Source organism: Nannobrachium achirus, assembly GCF_963921795.1.
Source record: "Nannobrachium achirus genome assembly, chromosome: 7".
Classification (NCBI taxonomy): Eukaryota; Metazoa; Chordata; class Actinopteri; order Myctophiformes; family Myctophidae; genus Nannobrachium; species Nannobrachium achirus.
The window spans coordinates 57,594,785-57,608,091 of record NC_137816.1 but is presented as its reverse complement, the minus strand read 5'-3'; the positions used below and the strand labels follow the sequence as shown (position 1 = coordinate 57,608,091).

Sequence of the window (13,307 nt, the reverse complement as noted above, 5' to 3'; positions counted from 1 at the left end):
CCCTACCATTGACACATTTTCAAACGTATCTTCATATCCTCCATAATCCTCCTAACCGATGTTTATTACAAGATGGCACCGTTTGTGTCTACTTAGTCATTGGTGGGCTGTGAACACAAGGTTGTCCTGTCTACCACTGCCGATGTCATTGGTTTCTGAACTGTCCACAGTCCTCCTCTGAGACACAGAAAAGGTCCCATCTCATAATGACCATTATTGGACCAATTGCATATAATATGAAGATATGTTGAAAATAGGTGAAGTGGTCCTTTTTAATGGTAGAGCAATGCCTAATTTATGTTCTGTCACATGACAGCGCTGCGTGCCAGAAATAGCCGAGCTACAATACAACTCAAAACTCGTCACGGGTTCAACGTGTTGCGAGCTTGCAGCTCGGCTATTGTCACCGCGCGGCGCTGTTCGCGCGACAAAGCACGAACGGTGTTACCGCCATTGACTGTTGGCTCACTACAGTATTTTGACAGGACCTCTGGTTCTTAAGATGAAGAGCGTGGCGGTTCGCAGCGCTGTGGCTTCTCAAAGTCATGTGACGGTAAAGGTAAGCGGTGAAAGGTGAGCGCGCCTCGCGGCCGGCTGTACTGACGGTCTCACGTGTCCCCGACAGGGTCGGACGGGGCCAAGCAGCCACGTCCGGAGCTCGCCGACACGGACGAGAAGAAGTCACAGATGAGCGCAGACAGTGGCCTCAGTGTCACCTCCGGATCACAGGTGGGGTCTCCTTCCCTCGTTACAGATTTCCATCAATGAGCAGCCGCCTGCCTGCCTGCCTGCCGTGAGGTTTTGGAACAAGTAGAAAACGGCAGTGAGCAGTGAATGTTCAGATGCTGGAAATAAAGATTTTAGTTCATTTGAAGTGCAGTAAAGTGAATTCAAGTCGCAAATGCTGTAGGTCTGCAACTATTGATTTGATAAATAACACATATTCTGTGTTGGAACGAACAGAATATCCCCCTGGGTTTACAAATTCTTCATCCCACAATGCCACATGTTTTGGTTCGTTTCCTGCATTTGATGCAGGTTGCATTCACTCCAACAGTGAACCGAACTCTAGTGCGCTTGCAAGCGAGGCGAGAACAGAGTTTTGAGGCTTCATGCCAGCCCAAACGAAGTGCACTTTCCGACAATACGCTCCAGACTCTCTTTTAATCGCAGTAAAACATTGTGGTGTGAATGCCCCCTAAAAAGGGTTTGCTGATGAATGCTTAGTAAGTAAAAAAAAAAATACTGTGTCTTCTCTCTTTGGTTTTGTGCAGAAGAGTGACACAGAGTCGGTGACAGGCCTCGAACCACCTGCCCTGACCAGGAGTACCAGCCAAGACTCAGAGGCCAGCACAGTGGTAGGGCACGACCAACACAGACTACTGTGCATTTAGTTATCACAGTGGTAGGACTACTGTAGACCTAGTTATCACAGTGGTAGGACTACTGTAGAGCTAGTTATCACAGTGGTAGGACTACTGTAGACCTATAGTTATCACAGTGGTAGGACTACTGTAGACTTAGTTATCACAGTGGTAGGACTACTGTAGACCTAGTTGTCACAGTGGTAGGACTACTGTAGACCTATAGTTATCACAGTGGTAGGACTACTGTAGACCTATAGTTGTCACAGTGGTAGGACTACTGTAGACCTTGTTGTCACAGTGGTAGGACTACTGTAGCCCTAGTTGTCACAGTGGTAGTACTACTGTAGACATATAGTTATCACAGTGGTAGGACTACTGTAGACCTATGGTTATCACAGTGGTAGGACTACAGTAGACCTAGTTGTCACAGTGGTAGGACTACTGTAGCCCTAGTTGTCACAGTGGTAGGACTACTGTAGACCTTGTTGTCACAGTGGTAGGACTACTGTAGACCTAGTTATCACAGTGGTAGGACTACTGTAGACCTAGTTATCACAGTCACAGTGGTAGGACTACAGTAGACCTAGTTATCACAGTGGTAGGACTACTGTAGACCTAGTTGTCACAGTGGTAGGACTACTGTAGACCTAGTTGTCACAGTGGTAGGACTACTGTAGACCTAGTTGTCACAGTGGTAGGACTACTGTAGACCTATAGTTATCACAGTGGTAGGACTACTGTAGACCTATAGTTATCACAGTGGTAGGACTACTGTAGACCTAGTTGTCACAGTGGTAGGACTACTGTAGACCTATAGTTATCACAGTGGTAGGACTACTGTAGACCTAGTTGTCACAGTGGTAGGACTACTGTAGACTTATAGTTATCACAGTGGTAGGACTACTGTAGACCTATAGTTATCACAGTGGTAGGACTACTGTAGACCTATAGTTATCACAGTGGTAGGACTACAGTAGACCTAGTTATCACAGTGGTAGGACTACAGTAGACCTATAGTTATCACAGTGGTAGGACTACAGTAGACCTAGTTATCACAGTGGTAGGACTACAGTAGACCTATAGTTATCACAGTGGTAGGACTACTGTAGACCCTGTTGTCACAGTGGTAGGACTACTGTAGACCTAGTTGTCACAGTGGTAGGACTACTGTAGACCTAGTTATCACAGTGGTAGGACTACTGTAGACCTATAGTTGTCACAGTGGTAGGACTACTGTAGACCTATAGTTATCACAGTGGTAGGACTACAGTAGACCTATAGTTATCACAGTGGTAGGACTACAGTAGACCTATAGTTATCACAGTGGTAGGACTACTGTAGACCTAGTTATCACAGTGGTAGGACTACAGTAGACCTATAGTTATCACAGTGGTAGGACTACAGTAGACCTATAGTTATCACAGTGGTAGGACTACAGTAGACCTAGTTATCACAGTGGTAGGACTACAGTAGACCTATAGTTATCACAGTGGTAGGACTACAGTAGACCTATAGTTATCACAGTGGTAGGACTACAGTAGACCTATAGTTATCACAGTGGTAGGACTACTGTAGACCTAGTTATCACAGTGGTAGGACTACAGTAGACCTATAGTTATCACAGTGGTAGGACTACTGTAGACCTTGTTGTCACAGTGGTAGGACTACTGTAGACCTAGTTGTCACAGTGGTAGGACTACTGTAGACATAGTTGTCACAGTGGTAGGACTACAGTAGACCTATAGTTATCACAGTGGTAGGACTACTGTAGACCTATAGTTATCACAGTGGTAGGACTACAGTAGACCTATAGTTATCACAGTGGTAGGACTACAGTAGACCTATAGTTATCACAGTGGTAGGACTACTGTATACCTTGTTGTCACAGTGGTAGGACTACTGTAGACATAGTTATCACAGTGGTAGGACTACAGTAGACCTAGTTATCACAGTGGTAGGACTACAGTAGACCTATAGTTATCACAGTGGTAGGACTACTGTAGACCTTGTTGTCACAGTGGTAGGACTACTGTAGACATATAGTTGTCACAGTGGTAGGACTACTGTAGACATAGAGTTATCACAGTGGTAGGACTACTGTAGACCTAGTTGTCACAGTGGTAGGACTACTGTAGACATAGTTATCACAGTGGTAGGACTACTGTAGACCTAGTTATCACAGTGGTAGGACTACAGTAGACCTATAGTTATCACAGTGGTAGGACTACTGTAGACCTAGTTATCACAGTGGTAGGACTACTGTAGACCTAGTTATCACAGTGGTAGGACCACTGTAGACCTATAGTTGTCACAGTGGTAGGACTACTGTAGACCTATAGTTACCACAGTGGTAGGGCACGGCCAACACAGACACAATGCCTTGTTGTCGCTATTGTACGTACTGTAGTTATCCTGCATTTTGCTTGTGATTATGTCCAGAAATGTCAGGATTTTACAATTGGCTGCATGCCTGTAGTTCTGCTATTTTCAGAGCGCAACACCTGAGCGCAACCAGACGTGAAAATGACTTGTCTTTTAGTTATACTGGATCTCTTCTCCACTAGTCCCTCCCTAACATTTTAGTCTACTTTTTTTTAATTTGTTGACAAATTTGTTAAAAAAAAAGTGTCATTGTGGCTTAGTTTGTATTATTTTTGTATTTCTTTGTCAGTGGAAGAAAGGTACAGGGTTCCCACGGTCATGAAATTCCTGGAAATATTTTGAAATATTTTTCCAGTACTGGAAAAGTTTTGGAATTGATCAAGGGTCCTGGAAGGTCCTGGAAAAAATAACTATGCATTGTCTTTCGTTATTTTGTTAATACCTCTGAAATGACAAATTAAACATTGGCCAAATTGTCAAATATTAGAGGCAGAAATTGTGAAAATAGCAGATCTACATGCTCACAACGCCTCGCAACGCGAGGCGTTGTGAGCATGTAGATCGGCTATTTTCACTATAAAACCGTGTTATACAGAATTCCTCAACTCTCTTCAAACATGATTATTTTGGGGGGTCACAGCCTGAAAAGGTTGAGAACCACTGGCATACACTACCTGTCATAGGGCATTCGTTATTGAGCTGAATTATTGTTATATAGTCCTGGAAATCGGGTTAAATATTCTGGAAAAGATTTGGGAAAGTTTTGGAAATGAATTGGTAAAGATGTGTGGGAACCCTGAAGGTAGTCAACGAAACATTTTCGTCTAAATTAACGCTGCTTGGTTCCTGCCGTGTTTGTAGATAAGCAATAGTTCTGGAGAGACTCTGGGCGCTGACAGTGACCTCAGCAGCGTGGCTGGGGAAGGCCGCGGAGGGAGACCTGCACCGCACCTGGCTCAGTCCAGGGCAACGCTCTCCGACAGCGAGATCGAGACCAACCCCGCCACCAGCGCAGTGTTTGTAAGTGCAGTGTTATGTTGATTTTGACAGGAAACTTTGATTTCGTTTTAGTCGATAGTCTTTTGAATAAAACTTAGTTTAAGTCATGTTTTAGTCAACTAAAATGTGTTTTGCCTGTGCCTTGATGGCGTCATAATGCCTGATTTTACATTTGGTTGTGATCTGAAAATAGCTGATAATCCAAGCGTTGCGATCTTGTAGATCTGCTATTTTCAGAGCACAACACCCGAGCGCAACCAAACAAAAAATAACTAGTCTTTTAGTTCTAGTGGATCTCTTCTCCACTCATACCTCCCTAACAACTACAAATGGGTCCCGACCCACTGTTTGGGAACCACTGGGTTGAACTGAAAGCTGTCCTGTCCTGCTCTCTCTCAGGGAAAGACCCACAAGCTGAAGCCAGGCCCAGGACCAAAGGAAGCGGCGCCAGCGGCGGTGAAGGCTCCTCCTGCCCAGCCCACGGAGGACCACGGCCTCAGGATCTACCTGTGTGAAGGACTGCTGGGTACGGCCTGCCCAAAGTCTGCTCTGTCTGCTGCCGTAGGGACAGCCATGCATTAACTCATCCACTGCCGAGAATATTTAATCAAACCACTAAACACTGTCAGCTACTTTTTGGTGTTGCCTTGCCTTTTCATCGATCCTGTGATCGAAAGCGAGTTTTGTACAGATAGGCGAGGCTAAATGAGGAACTGGAGAAAAAGACGAGAAAAGAAGAAATTAGTGAATGGGATGGGCGATTTATGATGACGTTTTTGATGACGTTGCTTCTCAACTTCTCAACTCTTTGAACACAAGATGGGGCTGATCACTAACTAGTAGAAAATGCAATAAAACAAAAAGATGTGCAGAGACGAGTTAGGCAGGGATTGAGTTAAAAACATATCGTTGTCGGGCAGAAACCTCTTCCCTCCATATTTTAACTCTGTGTGTTTATTTCACAAATGACTTGATCATACTACAGCGTCACACACAAGCATAGGAAGTAGCAGATCTTCAAGCTCGAAAGATCTGCTGCTTTTGCCGTTTTTGAATTTGAATCCTGAAAAGTAACAGTTCTGGACAGTTTCCACCCGACAGAGATGGCATATGATAAAATATCTTAATGAGTTAAATAGTTAAAGCTCTATATGCTGATAGTAGTACAGTGTGTTTGTTCAGTAACGGGGATCTCTCCAGCTCTTCAGTCAACCTGAAAATACATTTTCAGGGACCCTACAAAGATCATTCATCAGTTCACTTTTATAGTGTTCCAATTTTCAATCGCTTCAAGTTATCTCCGCTAGGCGCTGAGGCGAAGACTTTCTCTATCTCTGTCTGTCTGTCGGTGTGTGTGCATCTAATCTCTCTAAACCTGCAGCCAAAAACTTCAGATTGTCTGTCTTTGACATTGAAAAATGTTTTGAGAACCATGAAGGCGTCATTAACCCTCTCAACTCTTCAGGCCTAGCCTAACTGTAACGCTGCCTACTAACTCCTGCTGCTTCTCTTGTTCCTCTGCTGCTCTCCTCTTCCTGGGACGTCCCGTCCGTCCGCTCAGGGCGAGACAAGAGCTCCATGTGGGACCAGCTGGAGGACGCGGCCATGGAGACCTTCTCTTTAAGTAGGGCTGCTCTTTCTGTCTTTCTTTTGCCTTCGTCCTTTTTGTCCTGTTGACGGACACATCCTGGTTTGCTTGTGTTCTGTCTGTGGGTTTGTGTGCCGCTTCATGTTGTTGCCGTGTTCTGGTTCCGTCGTTGAATTCCCATGCATGTTCAGAACGTTGTGTTTGCATGACACATTCATGCACATTTGTGATGTTGTAAAGATGGAAAGCGTGGGTCATTCCTTGGTGCCTGTGTGTGTTGTGTGGTGCATTACTCTGACTCTATGAGCATGCATGAAAATTTTAAATTAATAAAAAAATAAAATAAATAATAGGAAAACCTGTTGCTATATACTGTATATAGCAACTACTTTCAAGACGGGAAAAGGGGTTCCTGTCTTGAAAGGTAGAAACCCCAAAAGGGGTTCCCATCCTAAATGGGTTGAAATGGAAGACACTAAAGAAGGGGATATGTGCCAGCGACCCATACAAATTGGTCCGCAACCCAAACCCACTGTGTGTTAAAACGGTGAGCTAAAAGTAATGCATATGTGCTGTTCTCAGGTAAGGAGCGCTCCACACTGTGGGACCAGGTCCAGTTCTGGGAGGACGCCTACCTGGACGCTGTGATGCTGGAGAGGGAGGGCATGGGCATGGATCAGGGCCCTCAGGAGATGATCGACAGGTTGGAGGAATACAATTTGCATTTTTCACACTGTTTAGCTGTTTGCTCACTGATGCGTTTTTTCGTTGCGTTTTGGTGATCCGAAATCCGCAAAAACTTTTTTCTGGCCAAGGAGAGAGAGGAGAGAGAGTGAGAGAGCAAGGGACCCAGTGGTGACAGCTGTGAAAATCGGAAAACATCAACTCGTCCGAAAATAAATACGAAATGGGCGACAATGTGCATATGTGATTGACATAACGTGAGGTAGATTTTTTTTATTTGCGTGCTCCGAAATTCGCTCCTATATTTGTCTGAAAAAAAAAAACGCAGCAGTGTGCAAAGACTTTTCTTCTCTGTGAAAACTGCCATTCACTGTCAGAGTAAATACAGTACATACATAATCCAGCCCCTGCCAGCAAAATCACATTTATTTGAAGACTTTAGTTACAAGGTACTTTTAGTTAGATTTTGATTATTATTATTACAAAACATACATTAACCACTTCCACCCTATATTACGGCCATATGGAAATGGCAGATCTACAAGCTCACAATACATCGTGACGCATTGTGAGCTAGTAGATCTGCTATTTTCAAAAGATTCTTTATACATTTTAAAACTTGAAATGGGACATTATGCAATGTGAGTACTTTTACTTTAAATGTTGATGCCACGACTTTTACTTGTAAGGCTGAAGCCACACCAAAGTACCTATGAGAGTGGAATCCCCATTCCACCAATGCATTTCAATTGAAATTCCCATTGAAATGCGTTGGCGGAATGGGGATTCCACTCTCATAGGTACTTTGGTGTGGCTTCAGCCAAACAGAGTACCTGTATGTCTCAATAGGCTATATGCACAACAGCCATTTTGGAGAGAAGGTGGATGGTCTTCTCACTTCCTTCGGAGGTGTTACCAATAATACTAATGAAGGCTCTGTTCCATTCTGCTCAAACAGAGTCAGGGTGCTGATATTGTGCATGTTGGCTCACTAGAAACACTCTGCTACACCAGTGGGTCTCAAAGTGTGGCCCAGGGACCCTCGTGCTTCCTTAGGGGTTTCAAATGACCCCTTAAAAGGTGTTACTCTGAGAGTGTTCAAATGGAACCAAATGCAGGCGTAAAAGGTTTGAGAACCACTGTGCAACATGAAATGGAACAGAGCCTTCATTAGTATCATTGTTAACACCTTTGAAGGAAGTGGGAAGACCATCCAACTTCTCTCCAAAATGGCTGCTGTGCATAGAGCCTATTGCATTATTGATACTTTTAGTAAAACATTTGAATACATTTTCCATCCCTGCTAAATGCCTACATAGTAAATAGTAACTGTAAGTTGTGATGTGATTGGTTGCAGGTACCTGTCTCTGGGAGAACACGACCGCAAGCGTCTGGAGGATGATGAGGACCGCCTCCTCGCCACTCTGCTGCACAACATGATCATCTACATGCTGATGATGAAGGTCTCTCTCTCTCTCTCTCTCTCTCTCTCTCTCTCTCTCTCTCTCTCTCTCTCTCTCTCTCTCTCTCTCTCCTCCTTACCTTCATGCAATTAGACCAGTGCCTCTCAAATTAATAATAGTAATTCCAAAGGACCCCCATAAGAGAGTGTACAAATGAAGAACCCCCATAAGAGAGTGTACAAATGAAAGGACCCCCATAAGAGAGTGTACAAATGAAAGGACCCCCATAAGAGAGTGTACAAATGGACCCCATAGGGGTAGGCCTGTCACAATTGTTACATAATCGTATAATCACAATTATTTGAGGTAATCGCAATGATGTTGCATAATCGTCATAATTTCGATAATTTCCATGATGAGAAATGTTCATATAGTTTGAAACACTTTCAAAAAGTAGTGGAAATAGCACTACCAGCTAGTGGAAAAGTAGTGGAAATAGCACTACAAAAGTAGTGGAAATACGAAATAGCACTACAAAAGTAGTGGAAATACGAAATAGCACTACAAAAGTAGTGGAAATACGAAATAGCACTACAAAAGTAGTGGAAATAGCATTACAAGCTCACAACGCATCGCGATGCCTTGTGAGCTTGTAGATCGGCTCTTTATAAATGTATAAAGAGTAAAGCTATTGAATATGCCAGTCATTCCTTTGTATATTTAGGTTATTTGTCATATCTGCCCTGTGCAACTTCAAAGCCAAACAGAAATAAATTACATTTTGTGTGACAATTAATCGTCATGTAAAATGTCATAATCGTGACAGCCCTACCTCTCAAACGACTTCATTTCAAAGGACCCCCATAAGCGAGTTGGTTCCATTTGTACACTCTCAGAGTTACACGACCCGTAAGGGTCCATTTAGTTCCATTTGAACACGCTCAGAGTTACGCGACCCGTAAGGGTCCTTTTGAACCTTTAAGGAACCCCCTGGGGGTCCCTGGACCCCTTACTTGAGGAACCACCAAGTTAGCTGATCCGAGTTTGTCCGAGATACTGTCACAGTATTTTTGATCACAACACTTTTTCTTTTCTTTTGTTGTTGTTGTTGATGACCAGGTGACCAAAAATGACATCCGTAAGAAGGTGAGGCGCTTGATGGGGAAGTCCCACATCGGCCTGTCACACAGCCAAGAGATCAACGAGATGCTGGACAAAGTGCCTCACATGGTACGACACTGTCACTCTTTTTGATTGATTGAATACTTTATTAGTCAAAGGAATGCAGCAGGTACAGTAGAACCGTTAGGCTAAAAGGATCACATGTCCTGGGGACTTGTTTCCATTGTGGTCCTATGTACAGTATTATACAATTAATTGACAGAGCATACCTAGAATATTAACATTAATAACATGTTTGCGACCGTAGGTCGCATTTACTACCAAAACCTCCCCGGGCTGTCTGTCTGTGAGTGAGTCCGTCACACTTTTGCCCTGCTCATATCTCCACAACCGTTGCCCCGATCCATGCCAGATTTTGCACACACACTCCTTGACTGCCAAACTACAACCTCCAAGGACCCCCAGAGCCCCAGGGACCCCCAGGTCCCTGGGGGACCCCCAGATGTAAAAAATGACCAAATGTGCTCACACGTCACACGTCACACTTTTTCCCTGCTTATATCTCCGCACCCGTTGACCCGATCCATGCCAGATTTTAGACACACACTCCTTGCCTGCCAAACTACAACCTCCAAGGACCCCCGGAGCTCCAGGGACCCCCAGGTCCCTGGGGGACCCCCAGATGTAAAAAATGACCAAATGTGCAAAAATGACCAAATGACCACCCCAACGGGGCTGCTCACGGGGAATTCCCGGGGACCACCGACTCCTGGTGCTCCAGAACGGATGCAAAAGTGGTGGCGCCCCCAGTGGAGGACCCCCTGCCACTGCAGCGCACATACAATGCCGTAACTTGGGCTAGGAGCGACCGGGAGAGCCGGGGCCGGTACCTATTCGTCCGCCTCGGCGGCGCGGAGACCCCACCCCTCATTTCTCACATGGCCCTCTTCTAGCGCCACCATGAGGCCGATTCTTGCAAAACACATTTTTGGACACTGCTCCTACAATTTTGCCCCTAAAATCACTCAAATCGGTACACAGTATGTCTACACTCATGTCATCAACATGGATCTGTCCCATATAGCGCCACCTTCAGGCCGATTTTTGAAAGCACATTTTTGGACACTGCTCCTCCAATTTTTCCCCTATTATCACGAAACTCGCTACACAGTGTGTCTACACTCATGTCATCAACATGGATCCCTCCACATTTTTTGGGGACACTGCTCCCTATACTCTTTGTGTATACATGTGACCTACGGTCGCTTATCTCCCGATTAGGGAGTCTTACTGGTATTGACAAAGACACATAGCTACTGTATATTTACAGAGTAGATGGCGGTGGAAACCATGCAAGGCACCAAACCTGCTCATTGAGAGCTGTTAAGGGTTCAGTGTCTTGCTCGAGGACACTTCGACACTAACTCTGGGGGGAGCCCGGGATTCTGGACTTTTGCTTGTAACAGAGTATTTCTTTGATGCAGTATTGATACATTTACTTACAGTAAGTAAAATATGTGAGTACTTTTTCCACCACTGTGCTTTCAGAACGGCCGTGAGCTATCCGTGCGGCCGAGTGGAAGCCGTCACATCAAGAAGCAAACCTTTGTTGTGCATGCCGGTACCGACACCACCGGAGACATCTTCTTCATGGAGGTAACACTCTGACCAGGACTTACTGCTCCAAAATGAACGCTGCAGTGTACTAGCACAGAAGTTATTGTTGTTTTAGAAAATGGTGTGTGTGTGTGTGTGTGTGTGTGTGTGTGTGTGTGTGTGTGTGTATATATATATATATATATATATATATATATATATATATATATATATATATATATATATATATATATCCTTAAATTAATAAATAAATATATTTCTCGAACAATTCCCATGCTTGCATGCTCTCATTTTTGCCACGAAAGTCGGGGGCAGGTAGACACTCGAAACAAGGTCTAAAACACATTTCTGTAGGTTATTGTGGGGAAATATACCAGCGAAAGATTATTTCAAAAATAACTTTTTGTTTAATCAAAAGAATGTGTCACAGTATGACTTTAAATGAAAACGTTGGTTTAGTTGCAGCCCTCGTCTGCAGCATCCTGTGTATCGTAGTCTTCGTTCATCAGCTTTTGTTGCTTCTTTTCTTTGGTATATTATCTATATATTGTTCTTTCATGTATATGACATGTCTATGAATGTTTTCTTTGTAATAGATGTGTGTAGGCATGTATATTCAATATTGATGTCATTTCATTCTACAATTAATAAATGCAGGCATTCTCCTTCATATTTTGCAGAACCTTTGAGTGTATATATATATATATATATATTGTATTCCTTTGTGATTGAAAACCGACAAACTGTCCCTGGTCCAGGTGTGTGACGACTGCATCGTGCTGCGCAGCAACATCGGCACGGTGTACGAGCGCTGGTGGTACGAGAAGCTGATCAACATGACCTACTGTCCCAAGACCAAGGTGCTGTGTCTGTGGAGACGCAACGGACAGGAGACCCAGCTCAACAAGTTCTACACCAAAAAGGTTAGGAGACACAGCTCAACAGGTCCTGCACCAAAAGGCTACAGATCTGGCCTTGGCATAGCTTTCCATCCTTCCTTTTTTTTACCCCCTTTTCACCCCAATTTAGTCTAATTCCTCCCCACACACATTTTGTGTGTGTTGTCGCTGCCGCTGTATCCTACTGACTCGACTACCAGTGAGGAGCCCCCACCGGGAGGACGTACAGTAGAGCAGGGGTTTTCAAAGTGGGTGACGGGGCACCCTGGGGTGCCGCGAGATAATTTGATAATATTTGGAATTTAATTGGAGTGGACACTTGAAAAGATATTTAGTATCATGTTAAACTTGAAGTACAAAGTTATTTTCAGTCAGTTCTAACCAAAATGGCTATTATCTCAACGTTTTCCTCACAACATAATCACTAAAATATTGTCACTGTCGGGCAGAAAACCTTGTATCTCCAAGTTTCAATTGTGTACGTCTTTTGGTAAAGCAAAGCCCTGCTTCATCATACAAGACGCACAAAACTAGTGAAAACAGCCGATCTACAAGCACACATTGTGTGCTTGTAGATCTGCAGTTTTCACTAGTTTAGTACATTTTTTAGATGATAAATACAAAATGATCGAAATTTAAGGTGCACTGCTGGGAGTGAAAACTATAATGTAGGGGTGCCTCGGATTAAAAAAATATTCATGGGGTGCCCTGAGACAAAAAAGTTTGGGAACCCCTGCAGTAGAGGCTTCGTCCTGCTCCCGATGGTGAAGGAAACCATGCAAGGTTCAGTTTCTTCCATAGAGTTCTCAAATTCTGCCCAAACCCGACCCGACCCAACAATTTCGAGCCGGTTAGGGCCTAAAATGTATGCGAATTAGTCGGGCCGGGCTGGGCCTCGGGCTGGGCCTCGGGCTCAATGAAAAAGAAAATATTTTTCTTATTATTTTATGAATTCTTCACATCCCTACGAGACCTGATGTTTTCGGGCTTGGTAGGGCCTAAAATGTTTGCTAATTTGTCGGGCGGGCAGTAACTCTGGGGGATCGAACTGGGAACTTTCCGGTTATCAAGTGGCCTTCCTACCCCTGAGCCACTGCTGCCCTCCCACTCTCTACTTTAAAGGAATTATATTATTGTAATAAGTTGGTTACTTGTTTGATCATTGTTTGTGTGAATTGTTATGTTGATGGAGAATTGTTTATGTCAATTGAAATGTAAAAGTGTCCTGTAAGTCCATATGGGCTGG

The 13,307-nt window shown here is 44.0% G+C and overlaps 1 protein-coding gene across 2 annotated transcripts in view; it reads left to right on the top strand.

Moving 5' to 3' along the window:
* The window catches only part of madd (MAP-kinase activating death domain), a 110,808-nt gene that overhangs the window by 81,238 nt on the left and 16,263 nt on the right, over positions 1-13,307 (top strand). For both annotated transcript variants that reach the window (XM_080729874.1, XM_080729873.1), the window contains exons 20-28: positions 626-729; positions 1,275-1,358; positions 4,611-4,769; positions 5,148-5,274; positions 6,919-7,039; positions 8,378-8,483; positions 9,543-9,653; positions 11,094-11,201; positions 11,921-12,085. In XM_080729874.1, coding sequence (XP_080586000.1) covers positions 626-729; positions 1,275-1,358; positions 4,611-4,769; positions 5,148-5,274; positions 6,919-7,039; positions 8,378-8,483; positions 9,543-9,653; positions 11,094-11,201; positions 11,921-12,085 — 1,085 coding nt within the window. The remainder of the gene's footprint in view (positions 1-625; positions 730-1,274; positions 1,359-4,610; positions 4,770-5,147; positions 5,275-6,918; positions 7,040-8,377; positions 8,484-9,542; positions 9,654-11,093; positions 11,202-11,920; positions 12,086-13,307) is intronic.